The sequence below is a fragment of the Sinohyriopsis cumingii genome, chromosome 11 (assembly GCF_028554795.1).
Source record: "Sinohyriopsis cumingii isolate HCF-2022 chromosome 11, ASM2855479v2, whole genome shotgun sequence".
Classification (NCBI taxonomy): Eukaryota; Metazoa; Mollusca; class Bivalvia; order Unionida; family Unionidae; genus Sinohyriopsis; species Sinohyriopsis cumingii.
The window spans coordinates 24185761-24199461 of record NC_142971.1 but is presented as its reverse complement, the minus strand read 5'-3'; the positions used below and the strand labels follow the sequence as shown (position 1 = coordinate 24199461).

At 35.4% G+C, this 13701-nt stretch overlaps 1 protein-coding gene across 2 annotated transcripts in view; it reads left to right on the top strand.

The window, feature by feature from the left end:
- The window catches only part of LOC149787791 (uncharacterized), a 62349-nt gene that overhangs the window by 18195 nt on the left and 30453 nt on the right, over positions 1-13701 (top strand). For both annotated transcript variants that reach the window (XM_089973992.1, XM_089973993.1), the window contains 3 exons: positions 3565-3677; positions 5180-5321; positions 10587-12832. In XM_089973992.1, the coding sequence (XP_089830118.1) occupies positions 3576-3677; positions 5180-5321; positions 10587-12832 (2490 nt within the window). In that variant the 5' untranslated portion in view covers positions 3565-3575. The remainder of the gene's footprint in view (positions 1-3564; positions 3678-5179; positions 5322-10586; positions 12833-13701) is intronic.

Genomic DNA, 13701 nt, shown 5'->3' with positions numbered 1-13701 from the left:
TGAAACCAGCATGGATGGTACTCAGCAGATGGCATCAGTTTGACACCAGCATGGATGATAATCAGCAGATGGCATCAGTTTGACACCAGCACGGATGATAATCAGCATACAGCATGAGTTTGATACCATCATGGATGATAATCAGCAAATGGCATGAGTGTGACACCAGCATGGATGGTAATCAGCAGATGGCATCAGTTTGACACCAGGATGGATAATAATCATCAAATGGCATTAGTTTGACACCAGCATGGATGATAATCAGAAAATGGCATGAGTTTGACACCAGCATGGATGATAATCAGAAAATTGCATCAGTTTGAAACCAGCATGGATGATAATCAAACAGCATGAGTTTGATACCATCATGGAAGATAATCAGCAAATGGCATGAGTTTGACACCAACATGGATGGTAATCAACAGATGGCATCAGTTTGACACCAGCATGGATGGTAATCAGCAGACAGCATCAGTTTGACACCAGCATGGATGATAATCATCAAATGGCATCAGTTTGAAACCAGCATGGATGATAATCAGCAAATGGCATCAGTTTGACACCATTATGGAAGATAATCAGCAAATGGCATGAGTCTGACACCAGCATGGATGAAAATCGTCAAATGCCATCAATTTGACACCAGCATGGATGACAATCAGCAAACAGCATGAGTTTGATACCATCATGGAAGATAATCAGCAGATGGCATCAGTTTGACACCAGCATGGATGGTAATCAGCAGATGGCATCAGTTTGATACCAGCATGGATGGTAATCAGCAGGTGGCATCAGTTTGACACCAGCGTGGATCGTAATCAGCATACAGCATCAGTTTGACACCAGCATAGATGATAATCAGCAAATGGCATCAGTTTGACACCAACATGAATGATAATCTTCAAACAGTGTCATTTTGACACCAGCATGGATGATAATCTGCAAATGACAACATTTTGACACTAGCATGGATGGTCATCAACAAATGGCATCAGCTTGACACCAATGTGGATGGTAATCAGCAAACAGCATCAGTTTGCCACCAGCATTGATGATAATCAGTAAATGGCATGAGTTTGACACCATCATGGAAGATAATCAGCAAATAGCATCAGTTTGACACCAGCATGCAGTTGCATCATAATGAATAATCTACCATTCATGTTTCCCTTTTCACCATATATTTGTGACAAGATAAAATAAATTATTTTTGTTATGTCCTGTAAGTCAAGTTTAAACTTTTTGTTAGCTAGATCATATGTCCCAAAACTTCTGGACATGAAACAGTTGAATTTGTGCCCACCCATTACAATAAAGTAGGTAAATGTAATGCTTATTTGATAACATACTAAAAGAAACTAGCCTTGTTCTGTTCTTTTTTTTCTTCATTTGCAATTTATGTGTAGAATAAATGTATCCACTGTGTTCTATTTGCCATATATGTTGGGACATCATAAACTAAAAAAAATTTGTTATGCACTGTATGTTCTGGGACAGATCTTTGTTTCTGAGTTATAGGTTTTGGAACACCTTTTCAATCATCTTAGCATAGTATTCATCATAGATGTTTCAGTGATTTCCACTACCAGCTTAAAATGTGTGACAGATCTTACTTTTGAAATTAGGCAAATTCTGAATTGTTATTCTGGAAAATGAACAGACTGCATAGAAATAAAACATAATTACCCAGTGATGACTGGTGCCATATTGTCATAGCTAGGAAGATCAGCGGTTGGAGATTCCAACTAAGTAAAGGGGTTTTCACAAAGAAAGATGGTAAGAGTTGAAGTACAGACAGATGTCCACAGTGAATGGTAGATTTTATATACTTCAGTGGAAGATGGTGGATGACATGGTAAATCTTCCATATTAATACATTTTGGTTTCCATGTTCGTAGTTATCAGTAGGTGAGGTGAAAGGCGTGGGGTGGGGGCTGGTGTACAATACTTAGGACAATTTATTATCTATTTTTTTATATCTTTATAGTAGTAGCAGTTATGTTTGCAGTTTTAGTTCTAAATGTTGTCAATTTCGTTATTGTCTTGAACATATGATGAAATGAAAATTACATCATGCCTATGAGTTGCTTGTATATTGACATTGTATACTCTAAGCAAGAAAAAAATGTTTTTTCAATAAACATTAACTTTAGGAGTGCAGCTCAATTAAATTCACTTTCCTGCCTATCCATATAAGAAAAGGAGCAGTTTTTACCTTCAAGTTTTACCAGCTCTGAAAACATGTCATTAACTTGAATTGGATTATTCCTTCATACATTGTATTTGTAATATTTATCCAGTACTAAACAGCTGTTTAGCAGCTGGAATGTATTACAATATAAATTAAGTAGTGATGTTTTTTAATGGCTGTATCATCTTTGTAAGGATTGCAGATTAAAGCGTACAAGCTTCAATCAGTGTGCTATGTTTGCAATATTCCTAATTGCCACAGAGGGATAAAGAATGAAAAATAAAATTATCTTGGATAATAGTTTCTTTTCTTTTAAAAAAATCAAACATTAAAGTGTTGTGACATTAAGTCATGTTGTAAGTTACAGAAATAAAGCATACAACAAAAAGCAGTCTCTCAAGACAGGTGGTCTCTCATAGTAGGTTTCTACAAAAAGACCAGTTTCCAATTATTAATGTTTTCTCTCTTTGACAAAAGCTTCAGCAACATGAGAGCAATAAGTTTTAAAAAAAGAACCAAGAAATCGACAATCTCTCTCTCTCTCTCTCTCTCTCTCTCTCTCTCAAAATGCATTTTAGTATTAATGATGCGATTTCCCACTTGCTGGTAATCTGAAATAGCATACAGAGTGATACTTTTAATATTTATGAAACCGAAAGTTATTATAATTTAATTCCACACAGCATCGCAAGTTTTATCCTATCTGTAAGTCAATAAATTTTCAGGTCACTGTCACTTTATGAGCTAAAAGTAATAATACATTTAAAATTCTTTTTGTGAAATAAATTACACACTTTAAGTTACATTTAATGATCCTGGCTGGAAAGCTTACTGAGTTACAGGTAGGATGAAATTTGTGATGCTGTGTGGAATGAAGTGAAAAACACAATCCGAGGTGTTGATCTGATTTATATAAGATGAAGGATGGAAAATTTGCCAGATTTGCTGATTCGACTTATAATACTCTGCATCAACTTACAGGCTGGCAAATACGGTACTCATGTATAGGTCACGTATAACTGCACAGACCAAGATATGCAGTTGCATAAGGCACTGGCAGATCAGGGTCTATGCAATTAGTTAGGAGCAATTAGTACAACAAATTGCATAGACCCAGATCTTCTGGTGCATTATGGAATGGCAGATCAGGTTTGGGCAGTTTGCAGCTGAACTTGACTGTTAAGTATATATGGTAGCGCTTTGTATGGTGTTTTGACCAAAAAAGTTCATTTAAATAAGGATATTGTTTGTTTTGCTTTAACTGGCCAAATTTTGCCATTTCTTTGTTAAAAAATCTTTTCACTAACATTTTTTTACTGACTAATTCCCAAAAATTTTTGAAAAAAGTAAAAGGAACTGTCTTCCAATTTCAGGAATTGAAACCATGCCAGTTGGAGCCATACCATACCCATTTGGGAAATGTCGGATATGTAATGATAAAGCCACTGGAGTTCACTATGGTGTTGCCACATGTGAGGGCTGCAAGGTAAGAATCGCAGGCATCCAGTTTTCATATGTATTTGGAAACAATACCAGATTTCTTTACAAATTTTATTGCAATGTGCATTTTGTTAATAATAATAGTTAATATTTGTTTTGAGGTACTTAAACATTTGTTGTTCATTTGGTAATACAGGGTTCCATTCTTGTCTTCAATTTTGGGGTTAAATGACTTCCCTTTGTGAGCAGAGAGGTGGGAAAATAGGGAAAAGTGAGTGTAGTGTGTTCAAAAATATAGAATGTTTAAATCAGTTACTTAGAACAACCATTTTACTAAACCTCTGATCCAAATAATATAAGAATAAAAGACAAATCAATAAACTTTATGAAAATATTTTTTTAAAAATTGAATTTTATTCAGCAAAATTGTATATTGACTTTATATTCTTGCAAAGGATGAAGTAAACTTGTTTACCTTTACTAGAAATTAGCTTATAAACCTATACAGTGTAATAATTTGCTTGAAATCATCCTGGGACTTCCAGAGTACTAATTTTCTATAAATCAACCTACCAGTATACAGGGGCCCAGATTGGCCAAGTAGTCTAAAGCGCTCTCCATTATGGATCACTGCCATCTCACCTCTGTCTGCGTGGGTTCGAGTCTCGGATTTGGCTGATGTGGGTATGTGAGAAAGCTTGCCAGTAGCTTCTCGAGGGTTGGTGGTTCTTTCCGGGGTTTTCCCAGGTTCTTCCTCCACCATTAATTCTGGCCGCCATGTATGGCCTATCATGAGCTGAAAAATGGCATTAAACCCAGCAACAACAACAACAACCAGTATACACTTCTACAATGTAATAATTTGCTTATGATTGGACTACTAATGGATATACTTCTTCAAACTTTGTATGTTCATTTTTGACAGGAATATTGTAAATTGCAGACTTTTCTTTAAAAAATGCAGTATGTATTATGTTAATCTATGTCAGCGTTAATAACAGTATGCAGTATCTATTATGTTAAAATATGTCAACATTGATAACAATATGCAGTACGTGTCATGATTACCTATGATGACATTATTAACAGTAGGCAAAATATGTATCTCATCAGTGTTAGCAAATAGGGCAACATCAGTAAACAATATACAGCAACTACCATATATATTAACAGTTATAAGTTGGGTCCAATTCCAAAAGACAAACACCAATTAGCCATGCACAGCGTGCTGGCAGATAAGGGTCTGTGATTTTTTTCTTCTGATTATTTCTAACTTTATAGACCTGATCTGCTGGTGCATTATGCAACAGCAGATCTGGGTTTATGCAGTTTGTTGATGGACCCAGTGTTTAAGCAAGTATATAAAGTATAAAATGGTCATCTTTTTCGGGTATCATAAGATTTCTGATTAATGTTTTGAAAGTCATAGAAAATGCATTCATTTGTTATTGTAGTTGAGACAAAGACAGACCCTTTGTTCCTACCAGAATTATCATGGCATGTTATTCCTTTCAAATTTCATATGGATATATATGTATGTAAACTCAGGGTTTCTTCAAGAGGAGCATCATCAAGGCAGACAAATACAAATGCTTTTTTGGCGGACAGTGTGAGGTTAGTCCACAGAACCGAAACCGATGTAAATCCTGCCGATTCCAGCGATGTCTGGAGAAAGGCATGTCTGTGGAAGGTGAGGTATCTTTCATATTTGTTTGGCAGTCAAATTTATTTAAAGAGTCCAGTGGAAGGTTTATTTGTAGGGCTTAAATTTAACATGCATATACTTGCAAAATGCAAGTTGTGTAAAATGTGAGTTGAGATTTCAAACTCTTGCATCTTTTTGCAAGTGCTAAGTTTTCAGCATGATTTATGGTAAACCGTTTTAATGGATAATTAAAAATTATTCATTGGTAAAACTCCTTAAAGTATATAAATCCAGCAACACCTTTCCACTGATTCCTTTACCATGAGATAACTGTTTGGCAATGTAGCATAATACTGTGGCCATGTACCTACTGATAATATATAGCTGGTCTAGGGTACAACCATTATTTTGAAGGGATGTATGTTTTGCATCCAACCAATTTTTTCCACAAATATGGAAATATTTATTAGATATTATCTTCATTTAGGCAAAATCTGACTTTGTCTCCTCTGATACCATGCTGTGTATTTTTTTTAGGATGGTCAATCACGAATATTTATGTCACATATTATGATGACTGTGCCCTGAAAACAAAAAGGTTTGTGCCAGATATGTCCTTGTTCAATATGTTAGGCTTTTGTTGTTATTCATTTGGTGTTTTATGGCACAGCAAAAAAAATTGGTTATCTAGTGCCAAGACAAGTGGAATAAAGTGCTCTGCCCAAGAACACACCATGGTAGTTGACCCAGGTTGATCCAGTGGTAGGATTTGAACCTGTACCCTTTTGATTGTGAGCTCAGCACACAAAGCACTGAGCCACAATGCCTCCCAGTAAGGTTAATTGTTTATGAACCTCTGGTGGTCCAAACATACAACTTGGATGAGTGTAAACTTCATTACTTTGATGCTACACATTAATGACATTAATTCACAATGCAGCATCAAAATGAAATATACCAGTAAAAATTTGACCATGTTAATTTTGAAATTGCATAGTTGGTTTTACAAAGATTAAACATTTGTGATCATTTGTTCAGCACAACTTGAGAAAAAATGTCAATCTTTGATAGTTTTGAGAAAAAGGTAATATTTTAACTATCCATTTAAGTGGTTGGTATCTAGTAGATATATTCATTCTGATTTGTATTAGTTAATTTCAGTTGGGTCAAATTGTACCTGTATTTCTTAGTTAAAAATTATTTATCTGTTTTCCTATCTAGCTGGTTTAAGGACTTCCAAAATAACTTATTCAATATTTCCTGATTTGTAGTCCTAATTTGATGTAACAAATCTGGCTGCTCACTTCTGATTTATTCAAGTTTATCCTGTAACATTTGGGAGTTAGGGTCCCAGACTAGACAAGCATGTTCTGAAATACTAAACGCTTTGTGGCACAGTAAATTTGATCGTAGTGTTCTTATGTTACTTGTTTAGGCTCGAATAAACAGTAACAAGAGAAAGAATGAAAACAACAAGCTTTGAAAAATTTAACAAATAATTTATTTCCCTGGAAAAATACTGTAAAAATGAAAGAAAAAAAGAACTTATAGTTTTAAGAATCAAATCCAAAAATAATCCAAGAATAATCCATGAATGAAATGTTCTAATGAATCCAAGTTCAATTCCCAATGAAGAATCCAAGATGGAAGGCAGTGACATATACTGTATCCTTTGTGATGTTGGAATGTCTCCAGTTCTGTGTTATTCACAAACAATAATCCGGTGTTTGAATTAATAAAATGTCTTTGTCCAAGAATACTGTATGAGCACTTAAATAATTCCAGTAAAAAGAATTAATCCTTTAGAATACAAATAATTCAAATAAACATTAAAATAACTCCAAACTGACACAACAAAAGAAACACTTTTACGTCCCAGTGTTTAGAAGCCTGACCAAGAGATATCTCTATTAACACTTACAAGTAACTCGAAAAACAAAACAAATTCCCTGATGAGGGTTAACTTTCCAGAACCTTTGAGATGTATTTAAGTATAAAAGCACATAGTCCCAGTATGACCTTGACAAGAAAAAAATCATTTTACTCTTAGAATAAGCTAAAAATAAAAAGTTGTTTACTTCTCTCACTGATTTCTGAATTAAGGTCAGGAACTAGGTCAGCTTTAAGTGTTTACAAATGAACAGTCATGGTCAAACTATTTTCTGGAAAAGTATCAAGTTCCTAGTAAAGAAAACTACATTATTTTGACATAGAATGAAATTAAAAATAAAAAGATTTTTAAAACTTACAAACAATTAAATTAAATATACGTAACAGTACATAAAATATGATTTTCCTTGATGCTTATTTTTTTATGTGTAGGTTCCATTTTAGAATGTTTTTAATAATGATTCCTAAATATTTCATTTCATTGAGATTTCTGAAAGCATGGAAGTTGGACTCTCATACTACATTCTCTTTGTCCCTTAACACATTAACTCCTGTAGGTTTTTGTCGTTTTCGTCTGAAATTCGAGTAGGTAACACATTTTGAAAGCTATTTCTGAATAAATCCTAAAACACCAACTTCCAGGTGATCTTCCAATAACATACTGCCTAGTTGTGTTAGAAACATCGTTTTTCATTGGCTATTTGGCTCTTGCATGAGCAGAAGGGTAAAAAGTAGAAATTTTTTTTTTTTTGCTTAAAGGACCCATTATTTTCATATCGAGACCACTCTTTATTCTAAATGCCCATCTTATCCTACTTTTTGCAAAGGTTCATCTGTCTGTTTGCAGTTCATACTGGTCTGCCTTAGATCTGAGACCAAAAAGTCTAAAATCCAGACACAAAATCGGATTCCGACCACGGGCGAATTTTTGGGTAGAAAAAATTGGGTCCAAAAAATGATGTTTTTCCCTCTGTATTTTGTAGTGCAACTAGATATTCCAGATTATTTGGTATCATCGTAGAGCTACATATGTCTGCCTTTCTATAATACCACCCACTTTAGTGTATCTTACATGACCTTGACGCTACAGAGCTCGGCAGTAGGCTACTACCTCCTGCCACATAAACTCGTCACCAGGGGTTAATGTGTTAACAAGGATTTTTAATTTGTTTTTACAAATCTTCATGGAATCGCTAAATTTGTAATTTATGTGCAGTGTCGATGCACAAGTTATTAAATATGCAAGGAATATTCACATTTGGTGACGTCATCAAAATGCACCCATTAACACATTAACCCCTGGAGGTTTTTGTCATTTTCATCTGAAATTTGAGTAGGAAACACATTTTGAAAGTTATTTCTGAATACATCCTAAAACACCAACTTTCAGGTGATCTTCCAATAACATACTGCCTAGTTGTGTTAGAAACATTGTTTTTCATTGGCTATTTGGCTCACACATGAGCAGAAGGGTAAAGGTTGGAGTTCTTTTTTTTATTTTTATTTTCATTTTTGCTTAACAGACCCATTTTTGTATCGAGACCACTCTTTATTCCAAATGCCCATCTTACCCTACTTTTTGCAAAGGTTCATCTGTCTGTTTGCAGTTCATACCAGTCTGCCTTAGATCTGAGGCCAAAAAGTCTAAAATCCGGACACAAAATCAGATTCCGACCATGGGCAAATTTAGTGTATCATACATGACCATGACGCTACAGAGCTCGTTAGTAGGCTACTACCTCCTGCCACATAAACTCATCACCAGGGGTTAATGTGTTAAAAATCAAACTCATTTTAGCAGGGAAAAAAAAAAATCAGCTGTACATATAGTTATTTTAGCACTTTTGCTTTATGGGATGGTCTGTTTTTCATCATCTGTCTGTCTGTTACCACAGTTTTGTTAATACTACTCATCTTAAACCACTTAGAGGATTGCCATGAGACTTCACACGTACATTCATCCAAGGTTTTTTTGGTCCTAAATAAAAATTGTGCTGCATAGACATCCAATATGGCCAACACAGCCACATCTTGAAAATCTTGTTATCATCACTCATCCTGAATTGATGATATATCATATCAACAAGTTTTTTTTTCTTTCTAAAAGACTTCTAAAAATATCTGGTTGGTCCTGAATAAAAATGGTGCTGACTTCACCTCCAGTATGGCCACTATGGCAGCCATCTTGAAAATCTAGTTATTTCTTATCTTCATGAATGGAAGATCATATTGGCATGAGGTTTTACCAAAAGACTTATTGTGTTGTCTGGTCTGTCCTGAATGAAAATGGTTCCACTTTGAACATTCAGTTTGGCCACCACTGTGGCCTTCTTGAAACTTTTTTAATCACTACATCTGAATGGATCGTCAAACCAACATCAGGTTTTCACAAAAAGACTTATTGTGATGTCTGGTTGGTCCTAAATGAAAATGGGGCTGATTTGACATCAGTTATGGTGAATGTATTATCTAGCATGAAAATCTTGTTACTCCTCCAGAACAGAAAGACATATCAGTACGGGGTTTCCACCAGAAGACTTCTCTTGGTGTCTTGTTGGTCTTAAATAAAAATTGTACCAATCAGATATCCTATATGGCTGCCACAGGAGCTATCTTGAAAATCTTGTCAATACTCCTTGACATAGTCACATTAACATTGGGTTTTCACCAGAAGACTTATTATGTTTAGTTGGTACTAAGTGAAAATACTGCAGATCTAGTATCCTGTATGGTCACCGTAGCAGTTATCTTGAAAATCTTGTTACTGCTATCCCTCCTAAATGGAAATTGGGGTTTGCACTAGAAGACTTATTATGATATATAGTTTGTCCCAAATGAAAATGGACCCTGACCTTGAATATGACTGCCACAATAAACATTTTGAAAATCTTTCACTAATTTTACATTGGATTTTCAAAATAGTCTGTTTTGTCATAAATGAAAATGATGCCAATCTAACATCCAGTATGGCTGCCATAGTGACTAATTTGAAAATATTATCACTCAAGAATATTAGAGATGGTTTCAACACTCTGCATTTAAAAGAAAAAAATGGTCTGAAAATTCTTGTAAGTTAGTAGAGTGTCTGTCTGTTTCAGAATTATGATACAAATTACAGTTGAAACTGTTAGGAATGTATCATAGTTTCTTCTTACTTTAAAATCTTTGTTTTACATTAGTAAAAAAAGTTAAATTTGTTGGTGCTCTGGTTTCTTATCTCTTGTTTTGATACATGAAATATAATTGGAGTTTTTGTCTGGAAAAGCTAAAATATGAACCATTTGAAGTTCTGAACAACTCATAATTTGACAGTGTATAGAATAATAGAATAATTAATTTTAGTTGACACATTATGAGCTTAATTGATTTCATGGAAGCAAAGTTAACATTAACTGCAATCTCTTCTGTTTACCATTCTAGCTGTCAAAATGGGGCGTATTCCCAAGATTGAGAAAGAGAAAGCTTTGGAGATGGCAAAACAAAACACAGGAAATCCTGATGCTATGGCATGTGATGATGAAGAGAAGCCTCAGATTAATCTAGAGTCACCCAACTCAGCAAAAGCAGATGACATAATGAATGGGACTGCGTACCAGTCTCAGCAGGTCCTAGATAGTACAGTCTTAAGTGCCTCAATGTTACCTAATTATTCTCTTCAAACAGGACCTATGAAGCATGTCACTAGAGATAAAACTCATAAAGATTTCTTGTCTTCTGAGAAACAAAATGCTCAGAATATAGAAAACTGCACTCAGAGTTGTATCCATACATCAGTTTATGCCCCTGTTAACGGAACACAGACATCTCACTTGGACTGTCCACATACATACCCTAATCATCCATCTCATTATCATCAGGGAGTGATTTCATCAAAGTATTCATGTCATATGGATCATCAGAACGTTTCTCATGTGAGACACGGTGATGCAGAAATGAGATGTAATCAGATGAAAGATTCAAACCACGACCAGACCACCATGATAGCCACTCCTGTTATGTCTACATGTGAGTTTAAGTCTCCAACTAATTCAAATGAGAGTTACAACGAGAACATGTCGTATACTAATCCCATTATGAGACAAAGTGAGACCAACTCTTGTGTGTACGGCAGAATGAGTAGACCTCCTTACAATCAACCTGAGCCGACTACCACTACTCCCTTATCTCTCACAAAAGCTAATGTAAGACAAGCAGAGGAGAGGAATTTTCATGATCATAACATAAATATACAACAGAACCAGACGAATTTAAACTGCTTTCAGAATAACTCACTTTCAACACATTCATCCTATCAAACATTCCAGAGTCATGCAAGTTCTCAAATAAATTCTTACAATATGGGACAGAGTCCAAGCTCGACTTGCTGCCATCAAACATATAAAGCAAATAATGGAAATTTTGGGCATCAGATATTTTCCAATTCAGCTGACAGTTTTCGTCACCCGAGCCAAGTGTTGGAACGACAGTATTCAGAATATAATCAGTTTTCTGATAACAACACTATAACAACAACAGCAGCAAACACACTATTCTCAGATAGACAGGAATACATAGAGAGACCTAAAGAAATTACTTCACCTTCAACATCTATGGCCATGCAAGGAAGTTGCAGCCGTCCATTGAGTACAGTCAGTAATGAATGCAACAGTTCCTTGTCAGGGGCCAGCCATTTCAATTCTAATGTCATTAAAGTTTTAATTGATCAGGTGCTTCAGATTAAAGGTAAAAATGAAATTTCACAGCAATTTTTGAAGAAGTTGAAGGAGCATGAGAGAACTTCATTGAGAGTGAATCATCTTTCTTTAGCAAATTTGCCAATTGAGAACACCAAGTTGTCTTTGGATGTAATGGATCCTGATTCTCCGATCAGCATGGCATGTTTGCCACCTTCGGAGGGGTCAGTCAGGTCAGTCCCGTTTGATGATGAGGAGCAGAATGTTATACCAGTGCCAGAAATGTCAAATCAGAAACTAGCTGATATCAACAGATTTCTTGAGGATGTTGACAGACACATGCAGAGTGAAGAGAATGAGCCAGACCTGTTTGATGAGGATACGTTGGAATTTTTCATTGACAAGGGCATGATAGAGGACTTTTCACAGAAGGGTAACAACTATCTTGGACCAGAGTTTGGAAAAGACTTTGACACATTAATTGATATCTTCCCAAATACTGGTCAATCTTGTAATAACTGGAACCCTGATTTGGGCAACCATTTTACATACGATGCCAAGCTAAATTCCTATTCTTCCAGAAATATGTTGGACAGAGATGAGACAGTTGATTTCTCGCAGGCAAATCATAAATCTGGATGGATTGTTGAGCAAGAATCAGATGGTAATCAGCAAAAACATATTAATTTGCCCCCCAAACAGGAAAAACTTATTGAATGCAAGAGGCCATCACCAGAGGAAGTCATTGCCTTGCACATAAACAATTCAGCATGCTCACCATCAGCCAGTAGCGGACTTGGAATGACAACAGACTGTAGCTCAAGGAGTTCTTCACCCAACATTTTGGTTAAAGACAAGAAAGATAATGCTGTTCTGTACCTAACAGGAATCAAGCCACAGTTCCATGAGACTGCAGATAAAATTAGTGAGGGAGTGAAAGGACTGTTTGATTTTGCTGCAAGGGAGATGTTCGAGCTGGAAAAACAGGGCAAGGTAATCATTGGTGGAGGGGGGTCATTTCTTCAAAAATGTATAAAGAAACAAGCGTCTTTGAGAAGGCTTTTTGGTTTTATGTTGTTTTCACAATAAATAGTAACAACATGTTGAGTGGATCACCCTTTGTTGTCAGATTGGTTCAACCTAATATTGTCACACTGCTTCCCCTCTCAAAAAGTCTCTCACGAAAAGCAACCTCTTTGCCCCTCTTATTCAGAGGCTACCCCCACTAACAAGGCCATTATTTCATTGCAGAAGGGGTAACCTTTTCAAAGGGCCAACACTCTAGTTTGATTTCTCACTATGAAGCTTCTCTGGATACCACTGTCCCATTTACAAGATATGGTTATAGATCCCATGAAATCAGTAGTTACACCAAAGCCATGCCCATTTTAATTTGCATATGAAAATCTTTGGGGGCTTTCATTCATTTGAGATAGGCATCAGCTGGTGGCACAGCTATTGGTCATTAGTGAAGAAAGGGTGTGATAAAAATAACGTTGATTGATTCATTTTGTGTTTATTGCTATGTAATTTATTTAAAGTAAGTTTAGTTCTTCACTAATGAGAAGCAACATTTTTTAAGATGGTTCCTGATAGTTAAATACTTATTTTTATCTTTTATACACTACTGGTATTATGAAGGAACTTGTATCACATGTCTGTGTTTTATTTATGTTGTAGTATTTTCACACCATCCCTTTTGTTTGTACACACTACCAATTTTAAAAACAAAAGGCATCAAGGATATAATAATGCACTAAACTTAGTCATTTCATTCATCAATTTATAATTAATAATCATTAGCCAGGTGATCCCAAAGACTGTCAGCTTGTTGGCATTTCGAATCAACTGTGAGTTTCTTT